This window comes from Ochotona curzoniae, unplaced genomic scaffold (genome assembly GCF_017591425.1).
Source record: "Ochotona curzoniae isolate NIBS_2020 unplaced genomic scaffold, NIBS_Ocur_1.0 contig_2210, whole genome shotgun sequence".
NCBI classification, from domain to species: Eukaryota; Metazoa; Chordata; class Mammalia; order Lagomorpha; family Ochotonidae; genus Ochotona; species Ochotona curzoniae.
This window is the reverse complement of record NW_024465369.1, coordinates 37,578,421-37,592,747: the sequence shown is the minus strand read 5'-3', so window position 1 is coordinate 37,592,747 and position 14,327 is coordinate 37,578,421. Positions and strand designations below refer to the sequence as shown.

Here is a 14,327-nt window from a genome sequence, read left to right as displayed (position 1 = left end):
CACCCCTAAAAATGATTAACCTGTTTTTATGAAAACACTTCTCCCACTCACCTTTCACCAGATCAACTGTCAATGAAACCCTTCCTATACTTCAGCAATACTTAAATATCTTCTAAGCCCACTTGCCTAAACAGCCTTACACTTTCCAGCAAAGTTCAGATTTGCCAACACTGACACAGCTCATGCCAAGACCAAGCCCTCATGAGCAACATAAATTGAGTCTCACATGCCTCTACTCCTTTTAGATTGCGCTAAATCGATTCACACCCATATATGAACACTTAAGCAACAAAACCACACACGCGCATTTCTAAAAATACTTTAATGAAAAAGTTCAAAACATTACAGTATCCTACAAATGAAATATTTGAATCCATTACAGACCACCTTCGAAATGTTTAATCCATACATTGCAAAATTTCATTTAGATGCTAATTCCTTGTGTAATCCTGACATATTCACATGCTTTTCCACTATGTATGAACTTCAAGACACTCGATGATTCAAATTGTGACATACTTTAACTCTTAAAAACCAAACCATTCATGTAATTTTCAACATATTTTATTTTACCATACACATACTCTAGGATACATGTATTGCCAGCTTTAAAGAAATGTTTTTAAAGCCACCTGGTAAGATCAACTTCCAATTAGTTGATACTCTGCCTTGGGACAGGGTACTTGTTAGAAACGACAATGGAACATGTTTTAATAAAGTAATTTTATTTCATAAACAAATGCAATGGATTAGAAAGAGCAATACCTTTGCAAAGTCCCCTATGCTGTTAGTTCACTTAAACCATCCTTTGAGCTTCACCATGGAAACATTTACCTTATTTAACACTCCCACTGCCATGTGCAGATTGAGCCTGATTCAATCACAGAACCATCCATTTTGGCGAATAAACTATGTCAAGTGTAACTTGCAGATAATGGTACTTCCATGTATAAACAGCTTTTCTCTTAAGTGTATCCCCCCCAACAACACTTTTTTAAAAAGTAACATTTTAAAAAAAGTATTAAGACTTAGGATCAGCAACTAAACTAAGTACTCTTTGGGAAAAGATCTCTTGAAAGGAGAATCGGTTGTAGGGAGACCCCCCCCACCTGCTTCCAGCTAACCAGAACAAGGACCTGAATTTGTATGAAAGTGAACTGATGTGAACAAACCACTTAACTGAAGCTTATTTTTATATTTGCACCATCTGATGGTTTGGAAGATTCATTTGGAGATTATTCCTGACATGAATATTAGCATTGTTATGTTACTCTGTAAGCCATGCTCATCACATACACTACTTTAACTTAAAAGTTGGGTTTACTTTTTCTAAAAATGGACTTCATGCTACAGATACTATTAACAATGAATTGTATGCATGAAGGGCCACGTTTAGTTATTTCTTGGCTATTGCAGGGGAACTTTTTAAATTGTCTAAGGAATATTTTACTAGACATGTGCCAAGATAGTGTAACGAAATTTGCCAATGGACCTACTAAACAGAGGGCAGTTTAAAAATTCCTAACGTAAATTTGTATGAAATAAATGGGTGTTGTTAGGTTTTACTGTGAGCTACCAACCTTACCCAGCCAGAAACCTTCGTATTTAAGATGGTAGGAAAGACATTCCTCATTTAGGCAAGTAGGGTTCTCATTCAACCTGTAAATCAAAAAGATTACTCTTACCTTGCTTTACAAAAAAGTATTCTTTAATTAGTGAAAAAATTCAAATTCAAGCCTTACCTAATGCTTATTGCCCTTCCTTGCAGGTCTAAGTGCTAGACCTAGTGACTGTAGCAACTATCTCTCATTGATGTTCCAAAGGGCGAAGAGCTCCTTCCTGCTACTTTCTTCGACATTTCAGTTGCAGTAAGATTTAACTAGCTTTTGCAAAGTTGCTCACTAGCATCATATGCCTTCACTTCTCTGTAGTTGAAGCTCTTGCTGCTGCCTTGTCATTCTTTATTTATGCTGACTTGTCCATACTCAAAAGGCTGCTGAAGTCCTGTCTTAGTGTGAGTTGCCTTTGATCCACACTGCGCTTAAATAGCACATCTTAGGTCCTTTAAAGCTGGTTAAACCGCTCTCCTCATGGCTTAACTTCTCCACTGTTCGCAACAGCTAAACTAATACAACTTATAAACAGGTCACATACACAAACTTCACCTGCTTATAGGTTGCAAACATCAACTTACTCAAAATATTTTCACTCTTAAAAACTAGTTCCAGAACACAGAAAAATTGTTAATGGTACAATTAACCTCATTATGCCATTAAAGGATACTGTCAAGGTTGTGTCAAACAGTTTCACAAACATAAAAACAGAAAATGTCAATCTCCCCCATTTTCAACCTTTATTATATGAATAAAGAACCTGAGACAATTTAGCTCGATTTTTAATAAGGTGTTTCCCAAGCATTATTTTGACCAGGTACCCAGGCTGATGAACATTGACAGTGTCCATTTATATAACCACACTTGAAATTACCAAGAATTTAACCATTTTCTAACATTAGCCTTGTTTTTCCCCACTGCTCATTCACATATGTCCATTAACACATGGAATGTTGTATTACATTTATTGGTTTGTGTGTGTTTCTGGAAAACTGCAGTATCTGTGAAGACCGATTTCCATGCTGGTATTGCATGCATCCAAATAGTAATGCACAGAGGCACAGAATTAGAGCAACGAGAGAGCATATTCAAACACTAGCACACCCCAATCCCCTTTTTATTGCTTTTTTTTTTTTTTTGCTTAGTACTGCTAAAACAAAAATCTTGGATTCAACGTTCAACTGCCAAAGGAGTGACAGCAGGGCACATAGTGAGGGTTTGAACGAAACCGTAAACACTAGCTGGCGCGGAACAGTAGACACTGGTTCATATATTATGTATCTCAGTATCTAAAATTCTTCTCAACCGAGTCTTCCATACAATCTGACACCAACATTTAGGTTGAAATGAACACAAGATGTAACAGTGTATTTGGGAACTCAAGATTTAAATTTCAATTCAGTGCTCTGAGAGAAGGTTGTACTAAGCAACTATGCTACATTTCTGCTGCATTAGGTTATTTTGGACAAATATTTCTAAACTGTACTTCGCTGGGTATAGACAGGAAAGCATGCCAGCCAGTTAAAGGTTCAATAACACATCAATTTTATTCCCACTGAGTTTGTAACCAATAAAAAAGGTAAACCAAGGAAAATAATCAGATTTAATTGGGCCTCTTATGCTTGAAAAATAAAAAAAAGTACCCAACGAATATGCTCAGATATAGCAGGCTTAGTGGTCCTATATATTTTGATGTGTTTCAGAATGGTTTTTTAAGATAAGAGTGGAAAAACACCTACTATCCCATCCCAAAATTTAAATAGAGGGCAGTAGACATTCTTTATACCCCCAACTATGGCAGCAGTTCAAATGTGACCAAGGTAAAATGTAGAATGGAAATGTTCTTAACACAACTAGGACTCGGCAAAATCTAACACACTAAAATCATATGATTACATTTTGAAAGAAAATGCACAAAACCAAAGAGGAATTCTGAGATTTTTCATTTGAAGTAATCTTAACGCTATTAAATTCACAAATATGCTAATTTAAATACCCAATCCTATTTATCTAAAACACACATTGCAAACATACAAATATCTATTCTCTCCACATGTCAGTGCCCATTCATATCATGGTTTGGAATGGGGAGAATAGATTCCCCTTAACCCGCAAGTCAGTAGGTGTTTCTTTACAGTTAACATTAGCAAAATTCATACAAAATAGTAATTAACAATGATCTTCTTTACTTGTTAACTCACAAGGAAACACCTTCAAAACTGCATTGTGTTAAAGTTTCTGTACTAAAATGTAGAAAAACTGAACTACACAAATATTGAAAAGTTAAAAATTCCTTAATTTTTTATTCCTGGTACCACTACCACAATTTACAGGGCAATATACCTGATGTAATGAAAAGAAAAAGAAAAGACAAAGCTACAACAGATAAAAGACCTCAGGAATGTACATCTAATTGACACTACATTGCATTAATCAATAGCTGCACTTTTTGCAAACTGTGGCTATGACAGTCCTGAACAAGAAGGGTTTCCTGTTTAAGCTGCAGTAACTTTTCTGACTATGGATCATCGTTCCTCCTGTGGCAGATTTTTACAGTTCCTCTAATGCATTTGGGACGACTGTCTCAAAGTAACCTGCAGCTTTCCTGACAACTCCTCGCTCTCTCTCCTGCTAAGAACTGTAGCCTGTTGAATAATACAGGATAAAAAAATTATTACACTCAGTGAACATCATCGCATTTCAACATCAACATATAAAAGGAAAAAAATTAAAAGATACCTACCCTTTTCTGCTGTATTTAGAACCTTCTGCTACCATATCCACCACTTCCACCACCAGATCCATAACCACCTGGAAACAGGAATGCGCAATTGAATATATATTATATGATTTTTTTAAATTAAAAAGGATCTAAACAATTTTAGTGAAGCAAAAAAACCTCTTACTTACCACCATAAGGACTGCCCGAGCTTCTCCCACCAAAACTGCCCCCTTTCATGGGCCCATAATTTGATTGCTGTTGTCCACTGTAATTTCCAAAATCATTGTAGTTTCCACCACCACCATAGTTGCCTGAAATCACAAAGGTTTTGTGATTTATACACACAATAATTGTTGGTGCACTTATACCACATGTAAATAATTTAATACAGCTACTCAACTCATTCCATTCCAAATTCAAGGACCCTATCAGATTGCAAACATAGGTAGAACAAAAGAGCATGATTTACAAACCTTATACATAAATGTTAGATGTCAGGATTATTACAAGAACATGGTATTCTTATCACATGCAGTATAGCAAGTATATGCTCTTTCTGTCCACCTATATTCATAACTGTTAGCCAACATAGGGAGTCTGATGAGTGCCAACTTTAAAGCAGCACAGAGCCAAACATCTTAAATTGAGACTCACATCACCATCACTAAGGTATAATTATTGCTAACAACGTATCATCTGCATCATCAGTAACATCCAAGTACTAACACCTAAAGTACTTTTAAGCTATCCAAGGCGGCACCCTATTAATAGTATTCAATTTACAGTTCCAATTTGTCCAGTTTAAAAATGGTTCTAAATCAATCTCCAAAAAAAATCACTGAAGTATAAAATGTACTGAATATTAGTAAATGCTCACTAACCACAGAAACTGACATTTCACCAATTTACTTTATAGCCAAAAAGTTAAGATTTCATTCAATCAGGCACTGTTCAGTATTACAGGATACCTTTTCAAATGTTTACAATTATAAATAAACTGACACTAAAGATTTAAACAAGTAAAAGTGGTTCTGGCATAGCAAGCTGATGCCTGTAGTACCAGCATTCCGTATGGGTGCTATTTCTAGTCCGGCTGCTCCACTTCCAATCCAGCTACACACTAACAGTGAAAGCATAGCCAATGATGGCCCTGGCCCAAAGTACTTGGGTGCCTGCACCCCCTTAAGTTCCTAGTTCCCAGCTTCAGACCGGCCCAGCTCTGGCCTTTTCAGGAGTAAGCCAGCAGATAGAAAATACGCCTTTCCCAACTCTGTCAACTAAAGTAAATATCCTTAAAAAAGTTAAAGCTATTACCTCCAAAATTTCCTCCTTCATTGTAACCATCATATCCTCCTCCTCCACCATATCCACCACCTTGGTTTCCATATCCTGGTCCACCACCACCATAGCCTCCCCTGCTACTGTAACCAGGACCACCACCATAGTTGCCACCTGAAAAAATAAGGCCATACAGAAACACTTAACATATACAGGAGCAAGGTACTTAAATATTTATGTCACTGGCAAATATGCAGAGTTATCTAATACTGTAAAGCCTGGTGACAGACTGTTAGTAGCAATAATAAAGTTAGATCAGTTTTTTACCAAAAAAAAAAAAAAAAAAAAAAACCAACAAACCTAAAACAGCAAGACTTTGAGTACAACTGCTAGCACAATTTTGTTGGCTACAAAGGACTGCTGATTTTGTCTGAAGAAAGCCTATGCTCTGACAACAGTTCAGTCTATTATCAGGACATTCAAGCACTGACTAAGAATGCAAAGCTAAAAATATCTTTCAATATAGTAAACATGGTCAAAATAGCAATTAAACTTACCATCACCTCCAAAACCATTATATCCACCATCACCTCCTCCGTAACTTCCTCTGCTGCCACCACCACCACCACCATAACCTCCTGAGGAAAAAGTAGAAACTGAAATTATACATCCAACTTAGCATTACATCTTAGGCACATATGTACTCAAAAATGATAAAAACATCCTACCTCTTCCACCAAAGTTTCCACCACGGCCAAAATTACCTCCACCACCTCCAAAGTTTCCTCCACGACCCATAAAGTTGCCAGATCCACCTCCACGGCCTTAATAAAGGCAAAGAAGAATTTGAAGAATTTGAAGCCTCACAAAACACCACTCCCTCCAACCTATTGTGAATGTGTTCGTGGTTCTACTCACCTCTCGGTGATCCAGCAGCAGACTGCATCTCTTGTTTAGAAAGGGCTTTTTTCACTTCACAACTATGACCATTAATAGTGTGGTATTTCTGAACTGAATTTTTTTTAACCAAACAAACAAAAAAGTGTTACTTCATGTGTGGGAAAACAAATATAACCATATCCTTTGTCATTACACAACACACTGAAACATTATGATGAAGGCAGTAAACTCTGGAGTTGGGGAAAAACGGAGAGCCTTAGGTTGTATATGTTCTTTCCTTGCTCCAGATGTTGGTTACACAGAAGTAGACTTTATGAAACTGAGTGTTACTCTTTGTATGCTACTGAACACAAAACTGCAAGTAATTCGTCAAAATAAACTTAGTTCTGCTTCATACAAGTCCTGATAAATTGCTACTTACCAACAATTTTATCAACTGTATCATGATCATCAAAAGTTACAAAAGCAAATCCTCTTTTTTTGCCACTCTGCCTATCTTCCATAACTTCTATGGTTTCAATCTTGCCATATTTTTCAAAGTAGTCTCTCAAATTATATTCCTCTGTATCTTCTTTAATACCACCAACAAAAATTTTCTTCACTGTTAGATGGGCACCAGGCTTTACCGAATCCTACAAACAAAGTACATTAAGTCAAAAACAAAACAAAACTGCACACTCACAATTTCACATACAACCCAGTGTGAAAATACCTCTCTAGAAACAGCTCTCTTTGGTTCCACAACACGCCCATCAACCTTGTGTGGTCGAGCACACATTGCTGCATCCACCTCTTCAACACAAGAGTAAGTCACAAAACCAAACCCCCTGGAACGTTTTGTTTGGGGATCTCTCATTACCTATAAAATAAAAAAATGTAAAGCATTGAAATTCATCTCCATGCGCACTCTATCCCCTCCTTGAGTCTTTATCACCCCAGTAACTTACCACACAATCTGTCAGTGTGCCCCATTTCTCAAAATGTTCTCTCAAGCTATCATCTGTAGTTTCAAAGCTCAGACCACCAATAAACAGTTTCCTCAACTGCTCTGGTTCCTTTGGATCATGACCCTAAAGGGGAGGAAAAAAAAAACCCGTAATTACTTCATGCAACCAACCAAGATAAACCTTAAACTAAGACTCAAACCCTGTAACACAATTTCTCCAGTAAGTTTTGACTGACTCCAACTGTCTGAGGGATTAACATGGGGACTAACATGTCACCAGAAAAACCATAGCCAGCATTTCCTCTCACTTTGAAAAGATGAAAATTCAGGAATCAAACATCTTTAAGCTACAAATCTGAGCCTGGGACATCCTTTATCTTGGTTGCACTCAAATCATTTTTTAAAAATATTCCCAAAGCAGTGCTGCATCAATCTTCATCAACGATCTTCTCAGCCTACACTCCAACAAGCATTTAACTTTCAATCACAAAGCTGAATCCCAAATTTATGTCAAGACAAAGTACAGAAACACCGATTCCCACCAATTTGACAAAATGTCCCTAAATAAGCCCGCATGACTCCAAAATACCTGTACTACGCTATTTGTACATTCTGCAAAAATTACCTACTTATATTTACATGGCAAGTAATGTCAAATACGTTCATTTTGGGGGGCAAAAAGTGTCAATAAGCACCGAAGGACACCCATCTCCAAGTTCATCGTCCCTTCCAGCCCCCCCCCCAGCAGGGCCCACAGCTTCAGCTGCTCTGGGCTAAAACCGGAAGTCTCCCACGTGGCTGGTGGCAATTCCAGGGAGCCATCTCTTGCCACATAAGCTACAGCTGCAGTAAAGGACTCGAGATGGAGGGGAATGAAATTCAGTCGTTTGAGGCACGCGAGTTCCCGTTTTAAAATCACAGAAGACTAGCAATTTAACAAGTATATTTACTGCCTTGTTGAAAGAATGGAGCAGTTACAACAAAAATTGAAATTTAAAAGAGGTCTTGAAACTATGCTATGCTTTCAGATTTCGTTAATAAGATAAACTCCCAATTAATATTCCCTCTCAGAGAAGGTGTACTTTTAATGTCTAATGTCTTCCTGTGGCCTCAAAGAATGGAGATGTTAACAGCTTAAAAGATAGAAAAAAGTCTAACAATAACCTAAGGCATTAATTCATTAGCCTCATCTTGAAGTCTGACAAACTGCACCAGATCAAAGAAATTAAATCCACGTAAAATTAAAAGCACCAAAATTTTCAACTGTGGTTATAGTCCTCACAAGACGCCAGAACACTAGAGCCAACTCCAAAAAAAAAAAAAAGGGAAACCCAAAGACTTTTTCTTGGTTTCTGTTCTCACATTTGCAAAGATTATAAAAAGTAACTCGCCCACTTCGACGAGTCCATTATTCTGAATACGATCACAAAAAAAAAAATCGTGAAGGGTTTGTTTTCTTTTAGTCGGCGCACTTAAAAAGTAAAAAACCTCCTTCAGATGGGTGCTGCGAATAAACGCGTCTCCCGGGCCTTGGGGGCGCAGCCTGGCGCCCCGAGCGAAGATGGCGAGGCCGTTGGCGCCATCTTCGGCCGGGCCGCCACCGCCGCCGCCCGCTTCCTTCGGCTCCTCGCGCGCGCGCGCGCGCCCGGGCCGGCCGCCATTGCGGGCCGCTGCGCCATTTCGCAGCGCGGCGGCGTCTCCATGTCGTGGCCGGCAGCCGCCGCCCGCCCGCCCGCCCGCTGGCCCGGATGTGCCTGCTCGCGCCCGCCCCTCCCCCACCGCCTCCTCCCAACCGCTGCCGCCCGGGGCCCGCCATGCCGCCCTCGGCCTCGCTTCCCCGGGCGCCGCGAGGCCGGCGGGGCCCGCTCCCCGCCCCGAAGCCACCCCAGCCACGCCGCCTCTCCTAGCGGGTCCCCCGACCCCGGCCCCTGCTCGGCCCAAAAAGCGAAAGCGAGGAGAGGGAGAGCCCCCCGAAGCGGCCTCCGGCGCCCGCTGCCTTCCCCTCCCCCGCCCACCGTCCGTCTGGAGCGCAGAGCGCGGGACGGCCGCCTTCGTCTCCCCGGCCTCCCCGCTCCCACCGAGCCAGGTTCCCCCGCGCCGGCCACTACCCGTCAACCCCCCGCTCTCCCCCTAATACCTCCTCCCCCCGGCGGCGGCGGCGACGGCCGGAGTCGGGCTGGGGGCGACCGGGCGGCTGTTTTACCTCCATTTTGAGACCGGACTCGCCTCTTCCAACTCGAGTTCAATATGGGACCGAGAGGAAGAGGCGGGGCCAGTCGTCACGTGATGCGCTTTCCGCGCGCCGCCGGTTTGGCGGGGGTGGGGCGAGCGGAGGAAGGGGGCGTGGTCACGCGTGGCGCCAAGCGGTATCGGGTAAGCGGATTGGCCGACAGGAAACGGAGGCGCGGGAGCGCGCGCGACTCGCCAACCTCCAATGCAGCGACGCCCTTGCCGCCGTTCGCGCCTGGGCCGCTGTCGTGACGTCAGCGCGGGCTGGGCCAATGGCCAGCGCCCACGTCGGGAGAACGCCTCGTGACCGCGCTCGGCTGGAGAGAAAGGCCTTTCCCTTTCTTCTCGGGCCGCTTTTCCACCCCATCCCCCACCGCATGCCTCACGGCCTCCATTTCCTAGTTAATTCCATAGCCGAGCGTGAAATAAAACCACACTTTCTGTCTAGTAATTTATAGATGCGAGAAAGGCCCCTAGGATCATCTCTCCGGCTTCCGAATGGCAGGGACCTCAGTTTGTGCTGCGACACCCGTTTTATAGAGCTGTGCTGAAAATCGCTGCGACGCAGTCTTGTAGGAAAGGCCTCACGTCGCAGCTGAAATACCGAAGGTTTGCCCCTGCGCTCAGAGGCAGGGCCGCTGAGGCCCGCTCAGCTCCGTGTATTTTCACATGCTCTGTCAGCTGTTGTGGCCAGAACCGAAGCTGCAGGGGACAGAGTTTTAAGGGATTGAGTAATTTATGACTTAATAAAACGCAGTTGCCAGCTAGGCTGTATATTCACTAGGAATTCTTTTAATCAGATCACCTGTTTCCAGTGGCAAATTATAATGAATGGGATGAATTAAAGAGAAAGAAGTCTAACCTTTTCTCAGCTCGGTCAAGTAATTTTAAATCGTTTACTGAACGTGGAAATGAATGTCGGATTAGATGATCTTCCAACACCATAGAAGCTGTCAATTAATGATGTATGTATCTAGATGTAGGCAAAGTTAACTGATACGAGTCTTTCTTCCAGTTAGCGGATGCCTTGCATTTTAAATTTAGAAGTCCTGTGGGCAACTGCTTTAGAATTGCTGTGGCCCTCACTTGAGAAATTAGCAACCTAATCATTTATACGCTAAATTGAAGAAGGGTTTGGGTAAACATGCCGAAAGTTATTGGCTTCACAGTTAGAAGAGGGCCAAAGAGTAACAGTTTACGGACGCCCTTTACTAATACCCCAAGAAGACTGGCGTATTCGGAAAACAGGAACAAAGTGGATAGAAACCAGTTGGTGGGCCTCACTGTAACTTGGGTGAAATAGCGTTCCACACTAGCCAGTCCTATTACTCTGATACCATTATCACAAGCAAATGTGTTTATTCTATGTGTCAGCTACAAGTTACTCTTCATAGTAGACACCAACTTAATATGTTTAAAAGGGCCTGGTACGATAGCTTAGTGGCTAAATCCTCACCTTGTATCCCTGAGGATAATATATGGGCATCAGTTCCTGCCCTGGATGTTCTACTTCCCATCCAGCTCCCTGCTTGTGGTCTGGAAAAGCAGTAGAAGATGACCCAAAGCCTTGTGACCCTGCACCCATCCATGTGGGAGATTCGCAGGAAACTTTCTGGCTCCTGGCTTCAGATCAGCTCAGCTTTAGCCATTGCGGCCACTTGAATGACCCAGCTGATGGAAGATCTTTATCTGTATCTCCTTCTCTCTGCATATCTGCCTTTCTAATAAAAAAAAATTTTTTTAATGATTTTTTTTTTTTATTGCAAAGTCAGATATACAGAGTGACCTCAACGGCCGGTGCTGCGCAAATCTGAAACCAGGAGCCAGGAACTTCCTCCAGGTCTTCCACACGGGTGCAAGGTCCCAAGGCTTTGGGCCCATCCTTGACTGCTTTCCCAGGCCACAAGCAGGGAGCTGGATGGGAAGCAGAGCTGCCAGGATTAGAATCGGTGCTAATATGGGATCCCAGTGTGTTCAAGGTGAGAATTTAGCCACTAAGCCACTGCGCGCGCGGTGGGGGGGGGGGGGATGTTTTTTATTAATAGAAAAATGTATAGCCTTAGTGTCAATCAAAAGTTTGTGTATACCAAGAATTTGTGAGTCAGCCTTCGGTGAGATAGTCCTGATAACTTAAGTTCTGGGAATGTGGGAAAAGAAACAAACCAAGTTCAGGTTTGGGAAGATGGTTTCTACACCATGGGACACCATGGGACACCATGAGACCTCCAAAAGTGCTAAATAGAGATCACTTGTTCCCTTCTCCACATATTTGTATAGTTATTTTCAAATCAGGTTTTTTTTTTTTAAAAAAGGTTTATTTGTTTTTATTGGAAAGTCAGAAATACAGAGAGAAGGAGAGACAGAGAGAAATATCTTCCATCTGCTGATGTAGCCCAAGTGGCTACAATGGCCAGAGCTGAGCTGATCTGGAGCCAGGAGCCAGGAGCCAGGAGCTTCTTCTAGGTCTCCCATATCAACCAGCTTATTTCTAAAGAATCACTTCTGTTATTCTTTGCTATTTGTGTTGTAATACATTTTTATGTTAATCTGAGAAACAGCATGGGGCTGTAATATTGCATGCTTTGAACAAGATAGTATGGCAGCCCACTTAACTCAGATTTTTTCTCTTTCACTAAAATGGGAATTTCAACCTTTGGATTCAGATTTGTTGTCCATTCTAACTAAATGTGGTCTTTAAACATGATCTGTTATATGTACTTTTGTTCAAGTTTAACCTCCAGCTCTGAAGTTGCTTGGTAGGACTTGCCTTTGAAGTTAGGCTGCTGTCAGCTCAGAAAGCCTTCTCTTTCACTTGCTGTCTTTTGTGTATTTATTTATTTACTTATTTGTTATTTATTTGCATTTTGCAGGCAGAAAAAGAGATCTCGTTAGATGCCCCCAACAGTCAGAGCCAGACCAGGCTAAAGCAGAAGCAGGGATGTATCACTTGATCCATCACTTGCTTTCTCCCTGGGATTGCATTAGCAGGAAGCCGGACCAGAATCCGAGGGCCAAATACAGAACCAGGAGCTGATACAAGATGTAGGAGATTTAACTGCTGTAGCATTTGCATCTCTTTGAAATGAGAATGTACAAGCTGAAGAGAAGGGAATGGGGACCTAGGGTCATGTGTCTGGCAAATAGACTTTACAATCTATATCAGGATGTCTCAAGTTCTTCTCACTTTGTGATTGTGATGTAGAGAAAATGACAGTGTGTAGCATACTGACGTAAAAGTGCAACATATCCGGAGGCATCGAAGTGACAGTGTAAAAAATAACATTTTCTTTAAAGTATGTGGTTTTGATTTTAAAAGCCAGAGCATTTGAGAAGATATTAAATATTGACTTTGCATAAAACTTTCAAATAAAAATGTTCCCTGCTTTTTAGTGATCAGTTAGACCTTGTTGCTGTGAATATTTATTCGATTTTATGGTTAAAATGGCTTTATACCCTTTCTAGCCCAGACTTTTTAATGATGAACTCTTCATACTCTGAATAGTCATTCTCACTGAGGCACTCTGATCACATAAGTAGGTGATAAAATATTTAAAACCATTTTATGCAGCCATTCAAAATTTACAATTGTAATTATATTTAAAAAATCTCTAACAACTCTTCCTTTTATTGACAAATGTGATTTTATGTGACAGTGCAAATGGATTTTTAAACCCAATAGTGTGTTTTTATATCAAGATCTCCACACTGAAAGTCTAGCTTTCAGAGCATGCGTACGCTGTCAACAGCTAGCCTGGACATCATTGAAAGAGCCCTGGGTGCCAAGGGATAGAAACAGCCACTACGTGACAAGGCAGATATTCCAGAACTGGAGTCGAGTTCCCCAGAAATTGCAGTGTATCCAAGCTCCTCTCTCACTCGGTGACAGACATCCTTGCAGGCCATGTTCTATGTCATGGACACCTGGATCACAAAGTTGCCCATTTGAGTCCTGGCTGCTCCACTTCCAATCCAGCTCCCTGTTCAAGCACCTGGGAAGACACAGGGGATTGACCAAGTGCTCGGGCCTGTGCAACCATGTAGGAGATCAGGGTGGAGTTTCTAGCTCCTGCTTCAGTCTAAGCCAGCCCCAAGCTGTTGTGCTCATTTGTGGAGTGAGAAATCGCTGTCTCTCTCTTTTTTTATTCCCGTCTCTGTCTTCCAAATAAATAAATAAATAAATAGATTTTTAAAAGATTTGGTTTAATTTTTTTTTTTTATTGGAAAGGCAGATAGAGGTACAGAGAGGAAAGAAAAAGATCTTCTGTCCACTGGTTCACTCCCCAAGTGGCTGCAACAGCCAGAGCTGAGCTGAAGCCAGGAGCCAGGAACCTCCTCTAGGCCTCCCACACCGGTGCAGGGTCCCAAGGCCTTGGAGTTGGATGGAAAGTGGAGCAGCTGGGATACAAATCGGCACTCATGTGGTATTCCAACAAATGCAAGGCATGGATTTAGCCACTAGGCTAACACACCAGGCCCAATAAATAATTTTTGAAGGAAAAAAAACAACTTTAAGGTAATTACGTCATGCTAGGATCCTTTTGAGCTAAGGAATCTGTAAGACTGTACAGGTCATATACCCATGAAGCTGGCTCTGATGCCCCGGGTTAGAAGACTCTTGACTGCTTAGGAGTGGTTTATC

The 14,327-nt window shown here is 41.7% G+C and overlaps 1 protein-coding gene across 2 annotated transcripts; it reads right to left on the bottom strand.

Moving 5' to 3' along the window:
• Window positions 1–318: 318 nt before the first annotated feature.
• On the bottom strand, window positions 319–9,736 carry HNRNPA3 (heterogeneous nuclear ribonucleoprotein A3). Of its 2 annotated transcripts, none has more exons than XM_040971779.1 (11): window positions 9,597–9,736; window positions 7,461–7,583; window positions 7,226–7,372; window positions 6,935–7,145; window positions 6,532–6,624; window positions 6,342–6,437; window positions 6,171–6,251; window positions 5,650–5,787; window positions 4,524–4,646; window positions 4,357–4,424; window positions 319–4,258 (listed from the first exon to the last, which is right to left on the bottom strand). In XM_040971779.1, the coding sequence occupies exons 1-10, from the start codon at window positions 9,666–9,668 to the stop codon at window positions 4,372–4,374; spliced, it is 1,137 nt and encodes a 378-aa protein (XP_040827713.1). In that variant the 5' UTR covers window positions 9,669–9,736; the 3' UTR covers window positions 319–4,258; window positions 4,357–4,371. The 2 variants fall into 2 exon arrangements, with proteins under 2 accessions (XP_040827713.1, XP_040827714.1); XM_040971780.1 differs by having other exon boundaries at window positions 319–1,659.
• Between the last annotated feature and the right edge of the window lie 4,591 nt (window positions 9,737–14,327).

Bases quoted from the DNA above. Each gene is read 5' to 3' on its own strand.
- HNRNPA3 (XM_040971779.1), bottom strand. From the start codon at position 9,668: ATGGAGGTAAAACAGCCGCCCGGTCGCCCCCAGCCCGACTCCGGCCGT. The intron at 4,647-5,649 runs GTAATAGCTTTA...TTGTGATTTCAG, and splicing joins TGAAGGAGGAAATTTTGGAG to GCAACTATGGTGGTGGTGGA. The intron at 4,425-4,523 runs GTAAGTAAGAGG...TCCTGTTTCCAG, and splicing joins CTCGGGCAGTCCTTATGGTG to GTGGTTATGGATCTGGTGGT.